The sequence below is a fragment of the Myotis yumanensis genome, unplaced genomic scaffold, assembly GCF_028538775.1.
Source record: "Myotis yumanensis isolate MYYU_CA2020_CCGP unplaced genomic scaffold, mMyoYum1.0.hap1 SCAF_22, whole genome shotgun sequence".
NCBI lineage: Eukaryota > Metazoa > Chordata > Mammalia > Chiroptera > Vespertilionidae > Myotis > Myotis yumanensis.
In genome coordinates, this window is record NW_027223773.1 from 5,349,655 (window position 1) to 5,376,544 (window position 26,890).

Consider the following 26,890-nt stretch of genomic DNA (forward strand, 5'->3'; position numbering starts at 1 on the left):
GGTGACTCGCCCTGGCTGGTGTGGCTCAGTGGATAGAGCATTGGCCTTCGGACTGTAAAAAAAATACATGCAAGTTGGGGTGCGGGAAGAGACTGGACAAAAATCATACACCTATGGAGGAGGACAGGGCGGGATAAGGGCAAAGGGGGGGTGGGAACCGGGTGGAGGGGAGCAATGGGGTGAAAAAAGAGAAACAACTGTAATAATCTGCACAATAAAGATTTATTTTAAAAAAATACATGCCAAACATACTTTTCTGAAAACACTTAACTTGGAACAAAGCACCGAACTACACAAATGCGAATGAGAACAGCATTTCAACTCCACCAAAAGTAGTCATCGTAAAAGGTGTAAAAGTCACCTAACTTCACTAGGCACTGTTCACTTTTTAAACAGGAGACAATAAAAAAATATTGTCCACAAACAATATCCAGACTCTAAGGTAGATTTCAGAAAGCCTTCCACTTCGTGCTTTAATAGCGACGAGGTGAGTATGATCTCGATCTGGGACGAGATCTATATTCTCCACGACTATAGTAAGGAGAAGGTGACCGCCTTCTGTAAATCTGACCCCTGTCTTGTGTAGCTTTCCATCCTCCTCCACCTCCACCACCTCCTCTGTATGATCGGCTGTAGTAGTCCCGATCGTCATGGCCTCTATCGTATCCTCTGTCGTAGTAATCACGACGGCGCGAGCTGCCATAGTTAGGTCTCCCCATATAAATTCCTGGTGTTGGGGAATGTGGCCTTTTTGTTATAGAGAAGTCAACTCTGATTCTCCGTCCATCAAGCTCCATTCCATTGGCCCGCTCTCTTGCTTCCTTGGCATCATCTACATTTTCAAAATACACGAAAGCAAATCCTCTTGAACGTCTAGATTGCTGGTCATAGACGACAGACACATCAGCAAGGGGGCCATATTTAGAGAAGACTTCTCTGAGATCTCTTTCTGTCGTGTACAAGCTCAATCCGAATGCTCCAAGACAACAGTTGGGAGCAGGATTGGCCCGATTCCCGACATGACGTCTGCGAGTAGACATGGGAGAGTGACCGTGGCTGTGACGCCTCCGATAGTCTCGACTGCCAGACCTGCTACGGGATCGTCTATGGGAGCGAGACCGAGATCGTGATCTTGTATAATGACGCCTTCGAGAAGTTCTTCTGGATCTAGACCTAGATTCAGATCTGGACCTGGACTTTGATCTGGAACGCCTGGAATCTTCCTTGGAGCGAGACCTTGCAGGGGTATGCCTCGCAGATATCTCAGATCCACAAGCACTTCCACTTCTGGAAGCAGAACGGGATTCCCGCTCGCCATAGTTCTGCTCGCCGCTGTCGCTCATGACTCCTAGATGCTGCTGCCGCCGCTGCCACCACCACCGCTCGGCTCAATGTGCTTCAACCGAAGCTGCCAACCTCTTGCACTGTTGGGGTCCAGCCCCAGCAGGTCCAGGGGTTCCCAAAGGTGTGGACGGAGTCGGTGAAGAAGAAGGAATGACACAGAGACAGCGTTCAGTTGATCAGCAGCCTAGCCAGGTTCTCCAGCCAGGATCTCCAGCCAAGTTCTGTCTTTGACTGTCTTGTTACATCTGTGTTTATACCAGTTGATTTTAATCCTATCCATTTCTATTCCAAAGGTTAGGGCGTTTCTTATTTCCATTCCAGGGATAAAGATTATGTAGCTTAAACGTGATTGTTCTTAGTTAAAGTGATTAACTACCCGCCTGGCACTTAGTTAAGGGGTTTTATTCCCTCCCTAACTTCAGGGGAAAGTCCCCACCTGGGGAAACAACCTTTCTTGGAGAGGTGACCTTGGTTAAAACACATAGTGCTAAGAAGGGGGGCAAACATATTAAGAACACTATGCCATAGATGCCAGGTCCCTTGAAACATAAGCTGTGCAGAAGTTTCTTCCCTGCAGCGACTGTGTCAAGCAGCAAGGATGGACCAGCTTCCGGCATTGCACCTTCTTTACAGAGGCTCGGCCCCAGCCTGTCGGCACCACAAGTTTCCACGCTGCTGAGGTCCCAATCGCTCCGCACCACCCCTGCCACGCGGGCTCTAAGTCTCGACGATGTGACGCAGCGTCTTTAATCCCTCTCAAAACTCGCACTTTGTTGGCCTCATTGATGTTTCTATCTCTCTCTTCCTCTTCCTTCCTCTCTGAAATCAATAAAAATATATATTTTTAAAAATACAGGTGACTCTTTTAGACCTTGGAGTTGCAAAAGACGTCTTAAATAAGACACGAAAAACATGTATCTAAAAAGGAGAAATGGATAAGTTTGACTATATTAAAAGTAAGAACACTTGTTTGCCTATAGATGTTATGCAAACAAACTCTAGGGCTAAAGATCATTCTGCTGCGTTGAACTCCACCCTCACAATAAATCCCGTTTATAATTTGAGATTAGATTTAAATATACATAAGATTTCAGAAGACTCTGCAGTCTTAAAGGGACCATTGTTTCCTTCGAACGATAAGTCTTATTGGCGCCCAGGTGTTCCCTCTTGCTTCCTGGTTGCTCTCATTCCCACTTGGAATATGAACTTCAGAGCCTTTGTAGGCCGGAAGCAAAAGGCTGAAATCTGCCGTATTAAGCCCAGCAGGACTTTATCTCCACCCCCAAAGTAAAAATTCTAAAGTTCCTAAAAATAAAGTTTCCACGGAGGCTCGTGACAGTAAACACTCCTTCCTCAAATGTTCATGGAGCCCCAACTCCCTGTCGGACACTGTGCTAGAAGCTAGGAGTACAGAAATAATTAAGATACAGTCCCGGTCCTGACCCAATCCTTCACTACCATCTGTCACGGGAAGATCAGGAGATGACAGTGGTCTTGTCCCTGTGTTAGAATTGTCACGGGCAGCAGGACTCTGGCCTTTGCGTGGTAAGCACACAATGGAGTATACAGATGTTGTAGTTTGACGTTGTATACCTGAAGTTTATGTAACGTTATTAACCAGTTACCCCAAGAAATTTAATTAAAAAAAAAAAGAGTTGCCTGGCCGGCGTGACTCAGTGGTTGAGCATTGACCTTTGAACCAGAAGGTCACGGTTTGATTCCCGGTCGGGGCACATGCCTGGGTTGTGGGCTCGATCCCCAGTGTGGGGCGTGCAGGAGGCAGCCGATCCATGATTCTCTCTCAAGGGACATCCCGGAGGGTGGGGTGATGGGGATCCGGAGAGGGAGTGTCTGAAGGACACAGGATTGAGGAGGGTTTTTAGGTTTTAGACGTGTGAAGCAGAACTATGCCCGAGGGCTGCAAGAAGGAAGCCAGCAGAGGTGGAATATTCGGCTCAAAATATCTGACGGAGGGATCGCATCTTTCTGCCCTACATCTTGTGAGTGTTGAAATTTCAAACACAAGATCAGGGTGATTCCAGGAAGCTGCTCTTCCCCTTAAATACGTCCTAGACCAGTGATGGCGAACTTTTGAGCTCGGTGTGTCAGCATTTTGAAAAACCCTAGCTTCACTCTGGTGCCGTGTCACATATAGAAATTTTTTGATCTTTGCAACCATAGTAAAACAAAGATTTGTATTTTTGATATTTATTTTATATATTTAAATGCCATTGAACAAAGAAAAATCAACCCAAAAAATGAGTTCACGTGTCACCTCTGACACGCGTGTCATAGGTTCGCCATCACTGTCCTAGACAGCATCTGAATTGTAACATAGACCATCCTGTCTCCCGGACAGCAAACAGCCATTTCCACGCACAAACAAGGCCTACTATATCCAATAGTGTGAGAATCACACAAAGGAATGTAACGCGGGATGACGGTGCGGGCCTGATGTCTCTATCCACATCTGCGCTTCATGAATATTATAACAGCATCCAGCCCTTCTCGTTGGGTTTTTTCTATTTACACAGACCGATGACGCAAACACGCCTGTTCCAGATTCATGCAGATAATAGCAGAGTATCATTATGAATTCATAACAGACCCCGACAGGCTGCGCATGGAGCCCAGATATACAGGGGGAAAGGCAAAGAGAAGGGATCTGGCAAGAAGTATGTTGAAGATAGACACAGCAGAGCCCGGCCGGTGTGGCTCAGTGGTTGAGCGTTGACCTAGGAACCAGGAGGTCCCGGTTCCATCCCTGGTCAGGGCACATGTCCAGGTTGCGGGCTCCATCCCCAGTGTGGGGCGTGCAGGAGGCAGCCGATCGATGATTCTCTCTCATCATTGAGTTTCTATCTCTCTCCCTTCTTCTCTGAAATCAACTATTTTTAAAAGAATGATTTTGATTTATGATGGTGTTAGAGCATCTGGAGAATAGGCCGTTACCCTTTTGATCTTGGTTTATTTCTGCCCAGTCTCACCTCTCTTTTCCTGCACGTAGGAAGTAAGAAATAGAGTTGTTAAATTGAATGGAGCAACCCACTCACACTGCAGTATGAGCTGTGATGACACAGAGGCCCGTCTTGACACAGTAAATTCCTTTGTGTTCATTGACTCTGCACATGGGCACGAAGAAGACAAGTTAGGGAGGGAATAAAACCCCTTAACTAAGTGCCAGGCGGGTAGTTAATCACTTTAACTACGAACAAGTTAGCACCGTATCCTCCAAGAGGCAGAAAGAAGAAAGACTTAAAAAAAAAAAAAAGACTTAGCTCACCAGCATTGGTCCTAACAAGAAAAATACAGCCCTAGATGGTTTGGCTCAGTGGATAGAGCGCCGGGCTGTGGACCAAAGGGTCCCGGGTTCGATTCTGGTCGAGGGCACGTACCATGGTTGCAGGCTCCTTGGGCCCTGGCCCTGGTCGGAGGCAACCAATCAATGTGTTTCTCTCACATTGATGTTTCTCTCTGTCTCTCCCTCTCTCTCCCATTCCCCCTAAAAATCAATGGACAAATATCCTCAGGTGAGGATTAACAAAAACAAGAAAAGAAAAATATATATGGTAAAGTGGATTTTGATGGCATGTGGAGAAAAAAAAGTGTTTGTTTTTATGAATTCAAATGAATTGAGCTTCAGAAGCCCCTCAAGAATTGCAGGCTGTACCCTCCGGATTTTATTCGGAAATGCCATAGCTAACCTCAGCCTTTTGAATACTAGTCCTAGAGCACGCTTGGCTTGCAATTGGCGTAACTCGAAAAGAAGTTCCATAGTCAAATAGGATTATGAAGTATTGGATTTAATAAAGATAGAATTTCTCAGGGCTTTTTTAATCATGTTAATGAACTTTGTGACTCTCTAGAAGGGGGCATATGTATGGGAGTGTTGCCAAATTCATTTGAAAATGATCTATAATAATAAAAGAGTAATATGCTAATTAGAAAGGACAGCTGAACGACCTTCTGACGAAGCCAGGGCTGCACCCCTTGCACGAATTTCATGCATTGGGCCTCTGGTCTCCTTATAATATCTCATTGTGGTGATGTAGCACTTCATGAAACACACTTTGGGGAACACTGCTCTGGTGGAATATTAATATCATCTTGAGACTACATGGGAAGTTTCTGCACCTCCTAAGAGCAGCACAAAATGTGAATTACCCCTCTCCTTCTACCCATGCCCAGAGGATTTTGACGATTACAGGATACATATGCATTCGGATCCTCATGGATCCTTTCTATAGTCCATCCAAGTGGATTGTAAATTCTTAGTCAATAGTCCAAGGAAAGCCCTCTGCTAACTCGTGGAAAATGAGAGAATTTTTGGGTCATTTCCATCCTTATCTTCTTATCCAGAGCGGCAAAGATTGTCTTGACTCTCAAGGCCCTGGGTAACCAAAGGAGAAGTCATGTGTTGAAATAAGGTCACGTTCCAGCAACAAGGAGGAAATTGTTTGTTTGTACACAAGGCAGTTTGTCTTGTCCTCTATCTGAAATGCATTAAAGTAGAAAAGTAGCCCTAGCCAGTGTTGCTCAGTGGATAGAGCGTTGGCCTGCGGACTGAAGGGTCCCTGGTTCGATTCCCGTCAAGGGCACATGCCCAGGTTGCAGGTTTGATCCCCAGTAGGGGGCGTGCTGGAGGCAGCTGATCAATGATTCTCTCTCATCACTGATGTTTCTATCTCTCTCTCCCTCTCCGTTCCTTTCTGAAATCAATAAAAATATATTTTTAAAAAAATACAAAAGTAAAAAACAAAAAAATAAAAAAGACCAAAAAAAACCCACACAAAGTTACTTGGGGAGAGCCTGGCCAGCTGAGATGAACTACCTGGAGCTCCCAGGGAGCCGGCTGTTCTGAACAGCTGAGTTTTCATCATTGTTAGGGTTCACCCCGTATATTCACGAATGTTCAGATTTCTACCCTTCTTAGGGGACATTTCCTAACCTGTGTATCATCTTGCCTTGTCATCTTAACTGGGGTGCACTGAACCGGAGCCTGGCCTGCAGGACTGGGGGTTCCCAGTCTCTTCATCAATGCTCTCACGCTGCTGCGCTGTAGGACTGGTGAGCAGGTCCATTGCGGTGTGTTTGGCCCGGCACAGAGATCTTCCCCAATGGCGGTGTTTGGGTGGTTTTGTCTTTTTATATAGCGTCGCTTTGGCCACAGCTATCACTTCTCATTCCTGTCCCCACACCAGCCCCTTGCAGCCCCTGTTGCTCTCCATTCTTCTTGTATCTCCCTTCACTTCCTATTATTCAATGACTAGAGGCCTGGTGCATGAAATTCATGCACTGGTGGGGGGTGGAGGGGCATGGTGCATGAAATTCATGCACTGGTGGGGGGTGGAGGGGCATCCCTCAGCCTGGCCTGCTTCTGCCACTGCCGCCGCGCTCGCCAGCTGTGAGCAAAGCTCAGGGCTTCTGGCTGAGTAGTGCTCCCCCTGTGGGAGTGCACTGACCCCCAGGGGGCAGGTCTTGCATCGAGCGTCTGCCCCTTGGTGGTCAGTATGCATCATAGCGACTGGTCGTTCTGTCGTTCGGTCAACTTGCATATTATCCTTTTATTATATAGGATTTACTTCAGATTAATTTACCAATTTTCTGTAGGCTGTTAAGAATGTTCAGGGCACATGCCCGGGTGGTGGGCTCGATCTCCAGTGTGGGGCGTGCAGGAGGCAGCCAATCAACGACACTCTCTCATTATTTTTTTAAAAAATATTTTTATTGATTTCAGAGAGGAAGGAAGAGGGAGAGAGAGATAGAAACATCCATGATGAGAGAGAATCATGGATCGCTGACCCCTGCAAGTCCCCCGCTGGGGATTGGGCCCACAACCTGGGCATGTGCCCTTGACCGGAATCGAACCCGGGACCTTTCAGTTTGCAGGCCAACGCTCTATCCACTGAGCCAAACCGGCTAGGGCTCTGTCATTATTGATGTTTCTATTTCTCTTGTCCGCTCTGAAATCAATATAAAATTTTTTTTTTTTTAAAGCAAATGTAGCCCTAGCCACTTTGACTCAGTGGATAGAGCATCGACCTGTGGACTGAAGGGTCCTGGGTTCGGTTCTGGTCAAGGGCACATGCCCAGGGTGTGGGCTCGATCCCCAGTAGGGGGCGTGCAGGAGGCAGCTGATCAATGATTCTCTCTCATTATTGATGTTTCTCTCCCTCTCCCTTCCTCTCTGAAATCAATAAAAATATGTATTTTAAAATAAAAAAAAGCAAATGTACAGCTAGTCAAGCTTTTGGAGAAGATGAGTAAGAACAAAGCCAGTGTGGTTTACTGGAAATAAACCTAGGAGCATACTTACACTGTTTTTTTTATTATTATTTTACATATATATATTTTTTTATTTCAGAGAGGAAGGGAGAGAGATAGATAGAAACATCAATGATGAGAGAGAACCACCGATTGGCTGCCTCCTGCACATCCCCCACTGGGGGGGATCGAGCTGGCAACCTGGGCATGTGCCCCTGGCCAGAATCGAACCCGGGACCCTTCAGCCCCCAGGTCAACGCTCTATCCACTGGGCCAAACTGGCCAGGGCTACACTGTTTTTGTTAGTACAGGAACTGGCCCCACCCACTTCCCACCTAATTGTTACAATCCTACAGGGCTGTGTCTTCCTGTCCCTTCCCTCCCTGACACTATGAGGTGGGGAAGGTGTCAGCAGCTGCCTCCGTTTTTCCATAGCCACTGACCAGCCTGGCCACGTAACACCATCTACTGGACACCACCACAAACTCTCAGCCGCCCAGCTGATCAGCCGTCTTTCTAGATTTTTTTCCACTGATGTGACTGGTGTTCTTGGCCATGGCGCTCATTTTCAGTCTCTCAGTTTCCTCATTATTTAAGTGAATTGAATGACCAATCCAGGTTGAATTTTGCTTCCTTCAGAGAGAAAGTGTTATATCAGTGCAAAATAAATGTCTTCAGATGTCTATTGGAAATAATTAGACTTCAGTAATTCATCAGATATCTAACATTTATTTAATGTCTACTTTGTGTATATCACAGAGTTATGTGCTTATTTAAGGAAAGGTTTAGCAACAGATGCTACATAGCCCTAGCTGGTTTGGCTCAGTGGATAGAGCATCGGCCTGCAGACTGAAGGGTCCCGGGGTTTGATTCCGGTCAAGGGCACATGCCTGGGTTGCGGGCTCAATCCCCAGTAGGGGGCATGCAGGAGGCAGCCGATCTATGATTCTCTCTCATCATGGATGTTTCTCTCTCCCTCTCCCTTCCTCTCTGAAATCAATACAAATATATATATATATATATATATATATATATATATATATATATATTAAAACAGATGCTATATATATTGCTCAGGAAGTACGTGTCTCTGAAAAGTTAACAACAGTAGTTATTCCATATTTTCAATGACAAATGCCTATTCAATATTTGTTTCTTTTTAAACAATAAGAATTTAAATGCACCCAAGAGATAAAAAGCAAACGACTTCATTCAGCTGTCAGGTTTTGCAAGGACTAGATACAACGTGAGCGATACACAATGAGGCCCTTTCTCTCCCATGCTCCTTCCTGTGTTCAGTGCAATAAAGACAACAGACTCTCTAAGTTCACAGGCCTCTGAATTCTATTTCTGCGCGTGCCGCCGCCATGAAGGATTTCTCAGTTTCTTTGTTGCTTTCCCCTTGGCACCCAGTTTCTTTTTGGCCAAGTATCCTAGCAGAGCATTAGTGTCTGCGGGCCAGGCCATTTGTGTTCAGCGGGCACAGATACCGCCCAATCGCCCTCCTATCTTCACTAAAGTGGTTTTTTTCTTTTTAAATTGCTCACGATTTTAGAAACACCCTAACCTCGGCACATTAAATATTAAGGGACTCCAGATTCCCAGAGCCTTCACGTTACGCCGTGCAGAGCTGCGCGAGTGCGTTTCCATGGTGCCGGGTAAACGTTATGGCCGGGTTTTGCGAGCATCGTTGCCGGAAGCGTCTCTCCCGCCACTGCCTGGCACCGGGCGGGGGTGGGAGGGGGCCCTCGCTTTGAAATATTTTGGAAACAGAGCTGAAGCGGTGATAACGCAGAGCGCGAACAGGCGGAAATAAGAATAAACGGACCGTGACTGGCCGACAGCGAGGGGCTGGCAGCTTCTGCAAAGGAAGAGGAGGCGTGGTCAACCCGGAGGGCAAACCACGCGGGGGCCGTTGTTTAGAGACCTCCGGAGGTCGTTTCCTTCCCCGCCTCGGGTAGGGGGAGCTCCCCGGGGCCGAGGAAGCAGCCCCCCCAAAACCGTTTCCGGGATCGCAGCCTCTCCCCTCCCGCCCCAGGAGCAGTGCCTTCCCAGGCCACGATTCCCCGCGACCCAAAAATAACCGCACAGATGTGAGGACCAGGGCCAAGGCCCGCGCTCGGGGCGGTGCTCCGTTACCGCCTTATCGCTGACAGCCAGCGCCTGGAAACATAACCCCGCGCCAGCCTTTTATACCGGGTCCCTGGAGCCCCGCCCTAGCAACCGCCCCTAGCAACGCCTCGCCCGGGCGCTCCGCGCGCTATCGGCCTCCGCCAGGCTCTTCCTGTTCCCCTCCCGCTGCCAGCTGGGCTCGGCGGCCGGGATCACGTGACCTGCCCCAGGGGAGGGGCGGGGCGAGCGGAAGACCTCAGGGGCGGGGCGCCGGGCGGCTAGCGGACGTCATCGAGAGGCGCCGGGGCCAGTTGTGTCGCAAGGCCCGGGGAGTCTTTGCTTCCGGGACTGGGTGAAATGGCGGAGGCGGCGGCGCTGGTGTGGATTCGCGGCCCCGGCGTTGGGTGCAGGGCGGTGCGGGATGTCTCGGCCGCATGCTCCGTCCAAGACCTTATCCACCGCCATTGCCAAGACCAGGTGAGGTTCGCGGTTCCCGGAAGGAGGGGGAAGGAGCCGGACAGGGGAGCGGGTGGGAGGCGAGAGGGTCTGTCTGGAGCACTGGTTCTCAACCTTCCTAATGCCACGACCCTTTAATACAGGTCCTCATGTGGTGGTGACCCCCAACCATAAAATTATTTTCATTGCTACTTCATAACTGTAACTCTGCTACTGTTATGAATCGTCATGTAAATATCTGATATGCAGGGTGTATTTTCATTGTTCGCGACCCACAGGTTGAGAACCGCTGGTGGGGCGTTGGTTCTTTGGGGCTTTCGGTTTTTTAAGGCTGAGGGTTCCTCAGTTTTAAGGTGCTTCAGGCTGATGCTGAGGCCTCCCTTTGCTTTTTGTGGTGGTGGTGGTGGTGCTGTTCTCACCCCACAGAAAAGGGGAAAACTCCGCTCACGACGCCTAGTCCAGCCCTCAGTCCGGACTAACGGGAAACACTTTGGGATTCCGTATTTTCATTCCTAAATGGGGCATTTGGACCGGATGACTTTTGAGGCTCATTTTGCTACATTCATGCTGTGATTGTTGGATATAGTCACATTCTGTCCACAGATCAAACATTCCAATGAACAGCCTAGTGGGGAAGTATTTCCTATCGGGACCCAGGCCAAAGGATAGCCGGGGAGGGGAATGGATTCACCTGGTCACTCACTGGTTGGGACAGCCAAACACACGTGTCTGTTGAGGGTATGGATTCTTGGCTTCTTGGGTCTTGTCATTTTTTAAAAAATTGATTTCAGAGAGGAAGGGAGAGAGGGAGAGGGAGAGAAACATCAATGGTGAGAGAGAATCATTGATGGGCTGCCTCCTGCACGCCCCACACTGGGGATCAAGCCCACAACCCCGGCAGGTGGCCTGACCTGGAAGCGAATGGTCGGTCGACGCTGGTGGAGCAGAGCCTGGTATTTAGATGTTTTCACGAATCAATTGATAGTCTCATTTGTCCCTGCATGTATTTGAAAACCTATGTTGACTTGTAAAGTTACATGTGTGGTTTCCTTAATTATTAAGCAAGCAAGCTTTTGCCAACTAAGATATGAAACCTGTTCAGTTATCTGAAGAATAACTGAATGGTCTCCCTGAATCTAATTTTAATGTTGGCTCTTGATATAGTATTGTTGTTGTTTTTTTTAAGTTATTTTTATATATTTTTATTGATTTCAGAAAGGGAGGGAGAGAGAGAAACATCAATGATGAGAGAGAATTATTGATTGGCTCCGTCCTGCACGCCCTACACTGGGGGATTGAGCCCACAATCCAGGCATGTGCCCTTGACCGGAATCGAACCTAGGACCTTTCCGTCCACAGGCCGACGCTCTATCCACTGAGCCAAACCCGGGCTAGGGCTTGTTTTTCTTTATAACCACACCTCATCCTTGCTTCCTTAGGCTGTTTCCTCTGCTCATCATTTATAAGCTTTACACATGTTACGCCACAGTCTGAACCAAATCTTGGACAGGTTCCATGGAAAAGCAGTGTGTGTTTGCAAATAACATGGTTTTTCAGCTTTCTCCTTTTTCTTTCTACACTGCAATCCAATAATAATAATAAAAAAAAAACCTGTCAGAGCTGTTTTTGACCCTCTGAATGGGGAAATATTTTCCAAAATAGTTGGATTTTTTTTTTCATGAAGCATTTCATATTTATTTATTTTTCAATAGTTTAATTTTGGTTTTTATTTAATGTTTAAATCGGGATTGTTGAAAGTGTTACATATGTCCCCTTTTTTCTCCCATTGACCCCGTCTAGCCGCCCCCACCTCCTGCCCCAGACCTTCACCACCCTATTGTCTACGCATATACGCATACAAGGTCTTTGGTTGATCTCCCCCCTCACCTTCCCTCTGACCCAAATAGTTGGATTTTAATATCTCTGATAATAACTCTAATCTCGTGAGTAGTTTTCAAACTTAAAATTGATCCAAGGTGCGACCAGAAGAAAAAAAGGCACTTAATGTTTGTTGAATGAATGAATGAATGGTTCCCATTGACATAGCGGAGTGGTATGGCTCAGAATGCACGTTCCTAGTGTCCACTTCAGGAAGAGGCCAGTGATGCACTTGTCCTCTCTGTTGGGGTTGAGATCGCTTCTTCCTTGACGTCGTAAATTTAATCGTGTGCTTCCTAAGTCCCGTGTCACTTGGGAGAACACTTCTCTGTTGTCCTTAGTTTTCAGCATCAGACACTGGCTCGGGAAGACTTAGCGTTTTTAGAATTTCCTTTCATCACTTGCTCTGAGAACACACAGAGTGGCTCTGGGGGCACTTGGGCTTCTGCAGTGATTGGCTGTAATTCAGGGGGGATGCCAGCAGGACAGACAAGCGCTGGCTGCCAGTTGGTCCTAAAACCGCTGAAGCTTATATAGGGATATTGAAAACCACACCCTTGTCTCCTTCCTTCCGCTCTTCTTGTCCTTTTACCTACACTTTTTGGGATGCACATTTTCACTTTTACACTTGGGGGCCACTCGTGATTTTATTTTCACCCAAAAGACAAAAACAACTTCTTTATATCGTGATTAGGTATCAGGAAAAAATTGTACGCAGAATACATCATATGAAATAATTTTTTTCTTTTACTGGCTTTATTTTATTTTTTTTTAAATATATATTTTATTGACTTTTTACAGAGAGGAAGGGAGAGTTAGAAACATCAATGAGAGAGAAACATCGATCAGCTGCTTCCTGCACACCCCTTTCTGGGGATGTGCTTGCAACCAAGGTACATGCCCTTGACCGGAATCGAACCTGGGACCCTTCAGTCCGCAGGCCGATGCTGTATCCACTGAGCCAAACCGGTTAGGGCTATTTTTTATTTTCAATTAAACAAGTATTAATTGAACACACTGCCTGCTTGTCACTGGAGTGGTAAAAACACAATAAGCTAGGACCCTTCCTGCAAAGAACTTGTATTGTCCCGTGAACAGCATTTTTAACAGCCCCGTTTGTCTCCAGGGTGTCCCCGTGGAGTGCTTCTTCGTGAAATGTAACGGCTCGCTGGCCGACGCCGGTGACACAGTGCAGCATGGAGCTGTTTACAGTTTGGAGCCCAGACTTCGTGGTGGGAAAGGAGGTAGGACATGAGTGTCGCCTGCGTGCCGAGCTGTGTCACCCCTGCAGGTGCATTAAATGAAGAGACTCCTTGGTCTCTATGCTGTGCCAGCCTTACGTTTTGCCTTATGAAATCCTGTACTTCCCTGGTTTCCAATGTCTTTGTTGTTCTTTTTGAGGGAGATGCTGTGTGATATAGTTCCCACCTTCTCCAGCTGGGTAGCTCCTAGGCAACCGAGGCGCTGAAGCTCTCGGGAAGATGGATGGAGAGAGATGGCCCTTCTTCTGTCCAATTTGCTGAAGAAAGCGTGTAAAACATCCAAATCCGCTTTTAGGAAGATTTGGTCTCGTTACTGTATTTCCAAGGGAGGTCTTAAGTCACTTTATGAAATACAACTGCTTATGTGTTGGGGGAGATTAAGGTCCCGGTGGTATTAACACATCTAAGAAAAGAGAAGGAACTAGATGAGCATAAACTAAATATACACAGTTCTTAGTCTTTCTCCTGATGCACTAAGATGCAATCCTTAAGCTTTCTCAAAATCTACTGTGATTTTTAGAGAGCGGACATCTCAGATTATAATCATCCTGCTGTTTGGAATTGTGGCAGTAAGAATGAAGTGTGTGCTGTCAGCCAGTGACACCTTCAAATTGCCTTTCCTTTTACACTCACTATAAAATCTCACCCTATGCTTTTTAAAGTTCCTCATCTGGGAATCTTGGGTTTTTTTTGGCACTGGGTACAGGCCTTTACAATATCTCAGTGGTGCAGGTGCGGTATTTCAGAAATAGAAAAGGAAGCAGGGAAGGCATGAGGTTGAATCAAGTTCACTTTTACCTTTGTGCCCTGGGTTTGAATCTTGGTGTCCATTTCCTTTATTAAAAGAGAAAAAGAAAGCAGAGATCACCTTTGATCTTGTGCTGCATCACTGTGTCCACGAGTTCAGCACTTCCCATCCTGAATGCTTTGTAACCCGCTCTCCCCACATGTCTCTGCTCAGGCTTCGGGTCTATGCTCCGAGCTCTCGGTGCGCAGATTGAGAAGACAACCAATCGAGAAGCTTGCCGGGACCTCAGTGGGAGGAGACTACGAGATGTCAATCATGAAAAAGCGTAAGAGGCCGTTTGTGTTTGTTTTTCTAAAATACATTTGTATTGATCTCAGAGAGGAAGTGAGAGGGAGAAAAAGATAGAAACATCAATGATGAGAGGGAACCATTGATCGGCTGCCTCCTGGGGGGCGAGCCTGCAACCCAAGCACGTGCCCTGACGGGTAATCGAACTGTGACCTCCTGGTTCATGGGTTGATGCTCAACCACTGAGCCACACCAGTCAGGCTGTTTTTTTAAAGAGAGAAACATACTTTTCTATCAGTGGTGATGATACATGCGCCATGCATATCAGAATTATAAACTTGTGTTCTGATTTATTGTTATCAGATGTTACCTTTTCCATAATTTTTTTAAAAATATATTTTATTGATTTTTTACAGAGAGGAAGGGAAAGGGATAGAGAGTTAGAAACATCGATGAGAGAGAAGCATCGATCAGCTGCCTCCTGCACACCCCCTACTGGGGATGTGCCCGCAACCAAGGTACATGCCCTTTACCGGAATCGAACCTAGGACCCTTCAGTCCCCAGGCCGACGCTCTATCCAGTGAGCCAAACCGGCTGGGGCACCTTTTCCATAATTTAATAGTTACCTTTAGGTCTCGGTTAAGTCCATGGCAGTGTGCTGGTAGTAAGCGTGGCACACCTTCCTGAGGGAGCAGCACAGTCTGAGCAAGAGTGCGTTACTTTGTTGGGGGGAGGAAATGCATATAAGACAGCCATTCGGTGACATCTCGTTCTCTCCCCCGCAGGATGGCTGAGTGGGTGAAGCAGCAGGCTGAGCGAGAAGCTGAGAAGGAGCAGAGGCGCCTGGAACGGCTGCAGCGGAAGCTGGCGGAGCCCCGGCACTGCTTCACCAACCCCGACTACCAGCAGCAGTGCCACGAGATGGCCGAGCGCCTGGAGGATTCCGTCCTCAAAGGTGAGGGGGAGGGTCCTTGGTGTGGGCAGCAGGCGCCCTGAGGCCAGCTGTCCCTGCCTGTCCCACGGCACACAAAGAGGTTCTTCAGTGTTTTGGGGTCACAGACCTTTGAGAAGCTCTCTGTTGTTGTTGCTAATCATCATCCAAGGATATTTTTCCATTGATTTTTTTTTCTTGTCTCATTTTTCTTTTTTTCCCATTGATTTTTTAAAAAAATGTCTTTATTGATTTTTACCGAGAGGAAGGGAGAGGGATAGAGAGTTAGAAACATCCATGAGAGAGAAACATTGATCAGCTGCCTCCTGCACAACCCCTACTGGGGATCAAGCTTGCAACCAAGGTACATGCCCTTGACCAGAATCGAATTCGGGACCCTTCAGTCCGAGGGCCAACGCTGTATCCACTGAGCCAAACCGGCTAGGGCTCCATTGATTTTTAGAGAGAGGAAGGGAGGAGGTGAGATAGAGAGAAACATCGATTGGTTGCCTCCCGCTCGGGGCCCCGACTAGGGCCGGGATAGAGCCTGCAACCAGGTTACGTGCCCTTGACCGCAATTGAACCCGGGACCCTTCCGTCCATGGGCCAATGCTATACCCACTTAGCCAAATGGGCTAGGGCCGGACCTCTGAGATCTGATGAAAGCTGTGCAACCTCTCCTCTCAATCTTGATCACAGTGTATCTTACAGCCCAGAAAAAAAAAGACCCCAAACCCACATAACGTTTGGTATCCTTAATGCCTGACTCCGTGGGCCCCAGTTAAGAACAGTCTTTGTGCTTCATCGGGAGAAGTTAAGTCTTTAGGAGGTGCCGAGAGCTTAACATATTTGCTTCCGGTTTTAGGTCAGGTTTTTTTTTTTAATGGTTTTTAGTGAGAATGATTGCCATGAACTTTTATTAGAATCCAGAGCATTATGCTAGGGCAATTGTGGGTACAATTGAATAAGAAGGAATCTTTCCTGTCCAAAAGGTTCTGACACAACAAGGGAAAGACAAATGCATGCAAATGATTAGGCGTGGGGAGGGCGAGGCCCGGCCCTGTCGGCCTCAGAGTGGACAAGTTGGTCATTGGTGCTTTAAAATGCTGGTTCCAGGTCCAGAAGGCTTCCTGCTTTACATCGCTGTAAATTTGAGGTTAATCTCGTTTTCGCCATCTTGAATATGACATCTCACAAAATTTAAATCCAGAGCTCTAGACCGCAGCTCTGGTTGCAATCTGGATTACTTGGAATCTTCCATTAGCCTTAGTCCGGATGGTAGACACCGAGCTGTTAACATTTCTGGCCAGGTATGCAGGCCTCCTCCAGCAAGGTGGTGTCAGCAGAAGTGGGGGAGACTCGCAAGCGGCCTCACAAACCAGAAGCAGACGGAGGATCCGGTGCCGCGAAAAGGAAATGCTTTTGGTAAGTGTGTTTCATTTTCATTCCAAATGGAGCTTTGAGGACTGCCCTGGGCCGTGGCCTCCGTGTCTGTCTTGGATAAACACATCTTTAAGTGATGTCTGATGGCGGCTCCGACATCTTCCCGCTGCTTCAGCCTCCAGAGTTCAGTGATTCTCACAGTGTGCACACCTGTGATGGTTTCTGCTGTGAGCGCCATTCATAGAGCCTCAAGGACAATATGTTTCCGTCCATGAGCGATCACACAAATTGCTTTAGACTTGAGTTACTATTTGGTGTGGAAAGGGTTAACTTTCAATAACCCCGAGTGGAAATGCCAGAGCTGTGCTTTGCAGGTGGCTCTGTTTTTGTTCTGGGGTTTTTCACGGTCATAATCGAGGCCTTGGGTCCCTTTGCCAGACCTTTGCCTTGCACTCATAGGTCAAGAGCACAACAGGACTTTTCTTATCCTTTCTTCTGCTAGCTCTCCCGCCCTCCCCAGCTGGTCCTTCGGTTTCCAGCTCAGTTCCCTTGGGCCATGTTCTAGATAAGTCCAAATGGATCTGGCTTCCTTGTAGGCCTGCCCTTAGGGACAGAAAGATAATCATTAACCAAAGACCATGTAACTCTGAGTCCAGCAGAGAATGTTATGTGTTCTTTCTGAAATGGGAGTGAAATGCTTTTGGGAGAAAAGGCATTGTGTGTTTCTTCTAATCAGGTTTATTGAGGTATAATTTACATTCAGTAAAACTAACCTTTTTTCGTGGAACAGTTCTAATAATTTAAATAAATACAGCCTCGTAACCACCACCAAAATCAAGATACAAAATCTTTCCATCATCCTAAAAATTTCCCGTGTGCCCCTTTGCAGTTAATTCCCTTCCCCTACGCCCCACCCCTGGCCAACTCCGATCACTGGTGCAATGTTTTAATACTCTCCATCTCAGGTTAGATATTTTTATTCAGCCAGAGTCTGATCCCTGCACAAACCGCAGCCCCTTTCAAGTGGAAGCTGTAAGTGGCAGTGAACCTTTCTGTGGTTTCTGACAGGCTGGGCGTGGAAGGACTGGAGGCTGTGGAGGGGTCCAGCTCTGACAGCTCAGATGACGACAGTGACGAAGCCCCTGGCACCTCAGGAATGAGCTCGCCTGTGCCGAGCAGTGACAGTGCTGGAGCGGAGAGGGCAGCCGGGGTTCCCAGGAGTCCTCAGAGGGCAGGGGCGCGGAGTACAGACTGTAGCTCACCAGAACTTCCGAGCCCTGGGGCTGGCCCTGGGAACGGTATTTCAGACGACCTGTGTGCCCCGCGGGGGGACACATCTGCCCAGGAGCGTGTGGAAAGGAAGGTGGCTGCAGAAACACAGACAGCCCCGGAGGAAAAGGAGGCCGAGAGCAGAGGACCCAGAGAAGCAGCAGCAGCCGGGCCCAGGCTGAATCAGGAGAAAGAGACAGAAGAAGTGACTGATGGGGAGCGAGCGGCCAGGGCAGCACCTGGAGAGGACGGGGAGAGCCTTCCCAGCACCAAACCGGGGGACCAGGCAGGAAGCACAGTAAGTAATTGGGGTCGTGTCTGAAGCCAAGTCCGTTCAGCCTCCACAGGGAGTCAGTGAAATAAGGTGCTTTTCCCATCAGCTGCCTAGTGGGAAGGCTCGTTCCATAATCAGAAGTGACGTACAGGTTGATGGTGCTGAAGCTGGCCCTGTCCCCCTAAAAATCCTTAGACTTTTTTTTTAGCTCCAGAATTTGTGGGGGTTTTTTGCCACTAGGTGGTGTCCTTTCATTAATTATATGGTTTTCACATTTTAAAAAATATATTTTTTTTTATTGATTTTTTTACAGAGAGGAAGGGAGAGGGATAGAGAGTTAGAAACATCGATGAGAGAGAAACATCGATCAGCTGCCTCCTGCACAGCCCCCACTGGGGATGTGCCCGCAACCAAGGTACATGCCCTTGACCGGAATAGAACCCGGGACCTTCCAGTCCGCAGGCCAACGCTCTATCCACTGAGCCACACCGGTTAGGGCATAGTTTTCACATTTTAATCTGAATTTGTATGTATGTCCCAAATTGTAGCATAATGGTGTTATTTATTCTTTCTTAGTAACACATTCAATAGGAAGCCATAGTAAGGCAGATGGTATTTTAGATTGGATTAAAGGAGCCTGTTTTAAATGTTTTCTCTGTTGTGTTCTTCTCCCCTCAGGCTGGGGGTCAGGAACCTGTAGGTTTACTGGCCTTCAGCTCTGCGGCAGAAATGGAGTCGCTGGGTCTGGAGAAGCTCAAGTGCGAACTGATGGCCCGGGGGCTGAAGTGCGGGGGCACCCTCCAGGAGCGGGCCGCCCGGCTCTTCTCCGTCCGGGGCCTGGCCCGGGAGCAGATCGACCCCGCGCTGTTCGCCAGGCCCCTGAAAGGGAAGAAGAAGTGACGCCCCGAGCTGATGCCCTGGTTCCTTGCAGTCTAGCACTTACAGCCCGCACAACGCTGACTCGGCCGTTATTCCTGTTGACGCTAACGCTGGCTTTTTCATGAGCCGGTTCTCATCGCCCGCTTTCCCATTATGGCATTTAGAGAATTAATGGGTGAAACCCTCTGAGCCTGACTCTGTGGGGAGGGTTTCTAATAACAAATTTAATTTAATAAACATATAACTATTCCGATTTCTGGTAAGTTATGTTTTCAAGGAATTTACCCATTTGACCCAAGTTGTCAGATGTGTAGGTGTCTGTAGAGGTCTCAGTGGTAACTTTCTTGTCACCTGAGGGTTTTTTTGTTGTTGTTTTTTTCATCTGAGTTTTTAAACGATTTCCTGAAAGGGAGAAAGCCATACCATCATTCTTTCATGGTATTAGCAAGGTCCTCTGTTTAAGTATGGTTATCACATAGAAAACAGCAAGTCGATGAAAGGTTCTGGGCAAAGCTGTATGGTAATAGTTCTTTAGGAAGTCGCATGGCTATCTAGAGATCACAGGGCTTAGAGTCTTAGCGAAAGGATAAACATTTTCTGTGATCCCAAATTTTGTTGAAATTGGCCAGCTAGATTCAGTGGGGGCAGGTGGGAGTTTGTAAGAGTGAGTGAAATACATACGCTCAACATTTGGCTTAATTTTTCCGAGGGTGGTACAAACTGCATTTCATCTTAGGTGTGTGGAAAAGGCTCAAGTTTCAAGAACTGTATTTTTTCTTTATTATGATATTTTAGTAATACTTTGGACACTTGCCCTGTTTCATGATGATAGTAACAACCGTATGAAGGCATTGCTCTTCCTTTTTCTTGGTTTCTGTTCATTTGAACTGTATCTGAACTCCCCTCCACTCCCTTTTCTGTAATGTTTTAATTTTTTTTTTAATATATTTTATTGATTTTTTTACAGAGAGGACGGGAGAGGGATAGAGAGTTAGAAACATCGATGAGAGAGAAAGGATCAGCTGCCTCCTGCATACCTCCTACTGGGGATGTGCCCGCAGCCAAGGTACATGCCCTTGACCAGAATCGAACCTGGGACCTTTCAGTCTGCAGGCCGATGTTCTATCCACTGAGCCAAACCGGTTAGGGCTGAAGACTAGTCCTTTATTTTAAACTGTCGTTTTCCTATTACTTAATTGATTATTGCTTTTATTCTCTGCCTGGTTCTCATGGAACCTCATTTTCTGTTGTATCCAGTTTGCTGTTTGCCACTCCTCTTGTGTCTGTCAGTTCAGCAGTTACGTTTTTCCCTTAAAAAACACCTTTCTCAATAGGCCTGTGTAGCTCTGTGGTTGAGTGTCGACCCATGAACAGAGGTCCCAGGTTTGATTCCTGACCAGGGCACATGCCCTGGTTGTGGGCTTGATTCCCAACAGGGGGCATGCAAGAGTCAGCTGATCTGTGTCTCTCTCTCTCTCTCTCTCTCTCTCTGGTTCTATCTCTGTCCCTCTCCTTCCTCTTTCTAAAATCAATAAAAACATATTTTAACAACAAAAAACACCTTTCTCACTCTCAGATGAGTCCCTCTTCCTGCTTGCTTCTGTTTTTTTCTTAAAATATATTTTTATTGATTTCAGAGAGAGAGAGACAAAAACATCAATGATGAGAGAGAATCATTGATTGGCTGCCTCCTGCATGCCCCCCACTGGGGGTCAAGCCCACAACCCAGGCATGTGCCCTCCACTGGAATTGAACCTGGGACTCCCCCCCCCCCCCCCCGCCCCCGCCCCACTCCGCAGGCCAGTGCGCTATCCACTGAGCCAAACCAGCCAGGGCTTGCTTCTGTTTTCATAGATGTGTTCCCTTGAAACTCGGTGTGTATATGTTTTAAGGACGTGGTATATCTTGTGATCCCTCAAATTGATGACAATTATTCCTTTTTGAAGGATGTCCGAATGTGCATGAGTGGAGGCCTTAGGGTGGAATTAGGTGCACGAGGGGTTTGTTGGGGTCAGTGCAGAAGACAAGGGGAGGGGGCAGAAATGGGGGGTTGGGGAGGAAGTCTGCTGCAGTGTAGTTTCAAGGGGAGGTTCAGCCAGGTAGCCTGGGCATGTGAGAACAGCTTTCTTCAAATGATGTGGCCATCTGCACTTTTTTAAAATACGTTTTTACTGATTTCATAGGGAGAGGGAGAGAAACATCAAGGATAAGAGAGAATCACTGATCCGTGGCCTCCTGCAAGCCCCTCACTGGGGATCGAGCCCCGAAACCCTGGGCATGTGCCCTCATCAGGATTTGAACCGTGACCTCCCGGTTCATAGGTCGACCCTCCACCACTGAGCCGGGCTGTGCAGGTCTTAACGACCACGCTCGAAGGGGGAAGGGGAGCGTTCAGATTTCGGGGAGGTTTACTTGGCCAGATCAGAGGTTCCTTCACTGTGGGAGTCGGGCAGCCACACCCATCGCATTTTCCTGTGGCAGCAGCAGGCTGTGGCCGGGCCAGCGCCCCTTCCCTAATTGGCACCGCGAGGCCCTTCCAGTTGCTCTCCTGCTGTGCCCTGCCTCGACCTTGACTGGCAGTGAGAAGACTGCAGTTCTGTAAGTGCTCCTTTCCCGTAACATGAAAGGCTGGGAGCAGGGAGGGTCACACCGCACAGAGAAGGGCCACCTCGCCATCCTCCGGCTCGGCTGTCGGGCTAGCGCTCTCGGGTCCACGCGCTGGGGTGTTCGTGGGCTGCTGCTGCGGGTCCATGTCACGTGCTGACACTTGGATCTGAGTGTCAGCCTTTCTCTGTCCCCGGTTGCTGGTGCTGATACTGAAGTTCCTGGTTATATTTCTTCGTTTCTTACTCCAATGGGAATTTGCAAGAGGGAGTTAAATAGATGTGCTCAGGTTACCACCTTGATCCAGCGCCTGATAGTGGATTTTCAAGGTTAAAAGTGCCCCCCGGCCCTCCCCAGTCTGGCTCAGTAGATAGAGCGTCGGCCTGGGGACTGAAGGGTCCCGGGTTCGAATCTGGTCAAGGGCCATGCCCGGGTTGCAGGCCCGATCTGCAGTAGGGGGCGTGCAGGAGGCAGCCGGTCTATGATTCTGTCTCATTGTTGATGTTTCTATCTCTCCCTCTGAAATCAGTAACAAAAATCCATTTTTAAAAAGTGCCCCCCAGATGAAGGTTGTTGAGGAAAATAACTGGGACTGAGTATTTAACAAAATGAAACCTGAGAGCAATTAAAGGGCAGCACGAGTAGAATTCTGTCGAGAGGGATTCTGTTGCTCACCACCTGCCAACCCTCAAAAAACGCTACCAGTTTCCGGGAGGAAAGGAGGACTCCTCATGCTGCCAGTAGGGGGTGCTGGGCGCTAGCAAACGTGAGCAGGAGCCGGGCGGGTTCCCGTGGGCCGCTGCTCCGAAGGTGGGTCCCTGCGAGCCCCGTGACCGCCCCTCGCCCCCCTCCTCCAGGGTAAGTGGCGGACAGATGGTGGGGTGCAGCTGGCCTGAACTTGACCAGCTTCTAGCCTTTCTGATTCTTGCGTTCTCGTATTTCGCCCCAGCTCTTCGCTCTGCCAGGCGTGAATAAATCATTTAGAGCAGTGGTTCTCAACCTTCCTACTGCCGCGACCCTTTAATACAACTCCTCATGTTGTGGGGACCCCAACCATAAAATTATTTTCGTGGCTACTTCATAACTGTAATGTTGCTACTGTTATGAATCGTCATGTAAATATCTGATAGGCAGGATGTATTTTTATTGTTACAAGTTGAACATCATTCAAGCATAGTGATTAATCACAAAAACAATATGTAATTATATATGTGTTTTTCGATGGTCTTAGGCGACCCCTGTGAAAGGGTCGTTCGACCCCCAAAGGGGTCTCGACCCACAGGTTGAGCACCGCTGATAGAGGCTTGCAGCACAGCCCATACAACGAATTCCTTCTCAGCAAACAACTCTCTTCTAAGCCTTTGCTCTTGTTTCCTTTGGCATTTGAGTCTCCCGGAGACGGGGGTCGGAGGCCCGGGGCGCCTGCAGCCTGATGCGGGCTGGGCTTGGAGACTTGCTTGAGGGATTTTTAATCTTGTTGAACAAATGATAGATAGCATGCTGAAGACAGCGGTCTTAAAGACAGTTCTGGAAATGCAAACATAGTAAACACCAAGCGAGCACAACGCTTTCTGGAAATGCTTCTTGGTGGCTCCATTCTGTATCCAGCTACTGTCCTTTGTTAGATACGCCATCGCCAATCCTAGTGACCTGGACGGCAAGTCTGCCCACTTCGCCCACCCCCACGGCCACTGCACAGTCAGGCCTCCGGCCCCTCTCACAGGCCGCCCACTACTGTGGCCTCCACCCTCTCTCTGCTCCCCCTCTTTTTTCTGCTTTTCCCCTTGAGCCCCAGCCCTGCTGCCCATCCCCCACACAGCAGGCACAATCATCTTGTAAAGGTTCTTTACTGCAGTAAAATAGACATAACGTAAAAGGTACTATTTTAAGCACTTTGGACTGCGGTTAAGTGCATTCACACTTGTGCAAACAGGACCTTCCTCCATCTCCAGAACTTTCTCATCTTCCCAAACTGAAACTCTATCCCCAGTGACACACTAACCCCGCACTCCCCTCCTCCAGCCCCTGTAACCACCATTCTGCTCCCTGTCCCTGAATTTGCCTGCTCCCGGGACCTCATGGAAGGGGAATCATACAGCACGTGTCCTTCTGTGACTTAATGTCTTCGAGGTGCATCCGTGTCGTGGCATGTGTCCGAATTTCCATCTGTTTTAAGGCTGAATGAATACTGCATTGCCTGTGTATACTGTGTTCTGCTTATCCGTAAGGATTAGCTTTTATTTTATTTTTTTAAAATATATTTTATTGATTTTTTACAGAGAGGAAGGGAGAGAGATAGAGAGTTAGAAACATCGATGAGAGAGAAACATCGATCAGCTGCCTCCTGCACACCCCGCACTGGGGATGTGCCCGCAACCCAGGTACATGCCCTTAACCGGAATCGAACCTGGGACCTTTCAGTCCGCAGGCCGATGCTCTAGCCACTGAGCCAAACCGGTTTCGGCAGGATTAGCTTTTAAAATGCAAATCAGATCAATTCCCGTTTTTGCTTAACACTCCTCAGTGGCTTCCCCTGGTGGCTTCCCCTAGCCTTCAGAGTCAGAGCCTTAAGGTGGCCTGGGACCCCCTCCCCAGCCCCCACCTTCGCCCTCTGCACTCCAGCCACCGCTGACTGCTTCCTGACCCAGAACAGCCGAGCCCTGTCTCAGGCCCACACTCGCCACTCCCTCTGCCTGGGGCCACCTTCCAGGCCGGGTCACTCTCATCCCAGACTGTGGCCTCCTCCCTGAGGCCTCCCAGGCACCCTCGCTCATTGCCCAGTTTCCTTCCTTCCCGTTATCTGGCTTCCTGATGGCTTGTTACCATCTGTCTCCTCTCACTGGAAGGGCTTCAGGGACACGGGTCTGGGCCATCTGGGCTCTGCCATGAGGCGTTCAGGCCGGGCTGAATGGGTGCCGTCAGCTCGTCCAGGTGGTGTGGCCTGAATGTCATTGCTCACTTGTCCTAAATGCTCATTTATAAAAACACTCCTGTTCGAAGGTGCACGTGGCCTGGGAAGGGCCTGACCTCGGTGGTCAGGAACCTGGTTTTCTCCTTTCTTCCTGGTGTCCAGACCCCCCTGACATTTAGCTGGACCGAAAGTTACTCCTCACATTGACCTCGGAAGGTGATGCTGACAGCCCGCGTCCTCTCTCGCTTCCTAGCAATTCTTTTAATCCTCATCTGAGGATGTGTTTTTTAACTTGATTTTAGAGAGAGGAAGGGAAAGAGGGAGAGAGAGAAACATTGATCGCCTCCCATACATACCCTGGACGGGATTCGAACCCACAACCTAGGAACGTACCCTGACTGGGAGTCTAACCCGCCACCTTTTGGCGTTTGTTGATTTGCTGATGGTCGCCGTTCTGACAGGTGTGAGATGGTACCTCATGGTCGTTAGCTCCTGGATTCTTGGCCCATAAAAACCGGGAGGTTTTCCAGAAGGTCGTTCCGCTGTTCCTGTTCGGCCATCCAGTCTAATGAACATATTGCGCTTTTATTATTATAGATGGTGACATAAATGTTATTTACTGGTGTTTAGCATTTAAAATCACTTAGAAACAAAGGGCTAGGCGGAATGTTAAGGTTACCGACCTTGACAAAGCAGAAGGCAGGGTGTAGCTGATGGAGGCGGGGAGACAAGGGTGAGGGAGAAGGTGGGGGACCGTGGCGGTTCCACCGTCTTGCATGTGTCGGTTACTCGTTTCCTGAATGAATACCACCTAAAGCTCGAGGCACCGGAAATAGAGGTTTTAGTCTCGTTTAAATGTGCAAACGTGAGAAAAAGGAGTAAAGCAAGCCATGCGTTTATTAAAAATTTCAGAGGAGGATGAAAGGCAAGTGACCTAAGCCTGCTGCTGTCCATGGTTTGGGAGGTGAGCCATCAGAAGCGGTGGTTAGAGTGGGACAGGATGGCATGGGAGACTGGCTTTTCTCCATAAACCCTTCTTTGCTATTGGATTGTGTGCAATAGATAGGTCTTAGAACACACACACACACACACACACACACACATGCTCCCGCCCCAGGAACCTCTGGGAGAGCCCAGAGACCAAGAGGCAGGCCAAATGCTCCCAGGACAGCTTACGGTGGCATCGCAGAGGGAAGCAGAAAGTGTTTGCAGGAGGTGTAGGGGCTGCGCGGTGGCTGGAGTGTCACGTTCCCTAATGGGCCTGCAGGGAGGGGGTGGAACGTGCCAGCAGCTTCTCACCTGAGCGGATGGACGGCAAAAGCCCGTTTCCGCTCCCGACAGCTGCTGCCGTGCGGAGCTGTGTTGATAAAGGGCTTAGGTTTGTGCGAAGAGGATCCATCCCAGCGGGAGAGAGCTAATCCTACCGATTTTCAGATGCCTGCGCGCTCATTGTTATGTATTTTGTTTGCTCAGCCCGCCTTTCCAATTACCTCTCAGAACGTGCAAATCTTTCGTCCCCGCTGTATCAGCCGAGCCCTGGAGATTAGAGAGCAGGGTAATGACCCTCACTGTCCATCCCTCCGCCCGCCTCCGCTGATGCTCCCTCCTGGACTCCACAAAGATGAACTCGGTGCCTGCAGCCCAGAAAACATGATTCAATCCGGGCCTTTAAGACTTTGCCGTCTAGCCCGGCCGGCGTGAGTCAGTGGCTGAGCATCGATCCATGAACCAGGAGGTCATGGTTCGATTCCCAGTCAGGACACGTGCCCGCCCGGGTTGCGGGCTCGATCCCCAGTGTGGGGCACGCAGGAGGCAGCCGATGCATGATTCTCTCTTATTGTTGATGTTTCTCTCTTTCTCCCACTCCCTTCATCTCTGAAATCAACCATATATATATATCTATATCTATATATGTCTATATATAGATATACACACACACACACACACACACAGAGTGGCCAGATTATTATGACCACCCATCAGTACAATGAAGTGAATTAGTTATGCAAATAATAATAAAACCTTGAGAGTATTTGCTTAGGAAGTTTTCAATATTCAGTATTTTTGAAAGTGTCAATGAAGTACTGATGGGTTGGTCATAATAATCTGGCCTCTCAATGTGTGTGTGTGTGTGTGTGTGTGTGTCCATATATATATTTGTTTGTGTTTTTTAAAAAGAATTTTCCATCTAGAACAGGGTGGTCCTAGAGAAAGGCCAAAGAAGTCATGTGAGGTCAGGAGCGCTGGGCTCAGCTCAGGGGCAGAGAGGCGATTGCAGATATGCTG

The 26,890-nt window shown here is 48.3% G+C and overlaps 1 protein-coding gene and 1 pseudogene across 1 annotated transcript; one reads left to right on the top strand and one right to left on the bottom strand.

The window, feature by feature from the left end:
- Window positions 1–229: 229 nt before the first annotated feature.
- LOC138999158 (transformer-2 protein homolog beta pseudogene) lies at window positions 230–1,457 on the bottom strand (annotated as a pseudogene).
- An 8,587-nt stretch (window positions 1,458–10,044) lies between these two features.
- SDE2 (SDE2 telomere maintenance homolog) lies at window positions 10,045–19,342 on the top strand. The gene is made up of 7 exons (XM_070401181.1): window positions 10,045–10,197; window positions 13,181–13,298; window positions 14,278–14,389; window positions 15,139–15,308; window positions 16,595–16,709; window positions 17,736–18,234; window positions 18,889–19,342. Exons 1-7 carry the CDS (start codon window positions 10,078–10,080, stop codon window positions 19,108–19,110), a joined length of 1,356 nt encoding a protein of 451 aa, XP_070257282.1. The 5' UTR covers window positions 10,045–10,077; the 3' UTR covers window positions 19,111–19,342.
- The last annotated feature ends 7,548 nt before the right edge of the window (window positions 19,343–26,890 follow it).

Coding starts and splice junctions, on each gene's coding strand:
- SDE2 (XM_070401181.1), top strand. CDS start 10,078: ATGGCGGAGGCGGCGGCGCTGGTGTGGATTCGCGGCCCCGGCGTTGGG. Junction 14,390..15,138: donor GATGTCAATCATGAAAAAGC/GTAAGAGGCCGT, acceptor TCTCCCCCGCAG/GATGGCTGAGTGGGTGAAGC. Junction 15,309..16,594: donor GGAGGATTCCGTCCTCAAAG/GTGAGGGGGAGG, acceptor ATTTCTGGCCAG/GTATGCAGGCCTCCTCCAGC.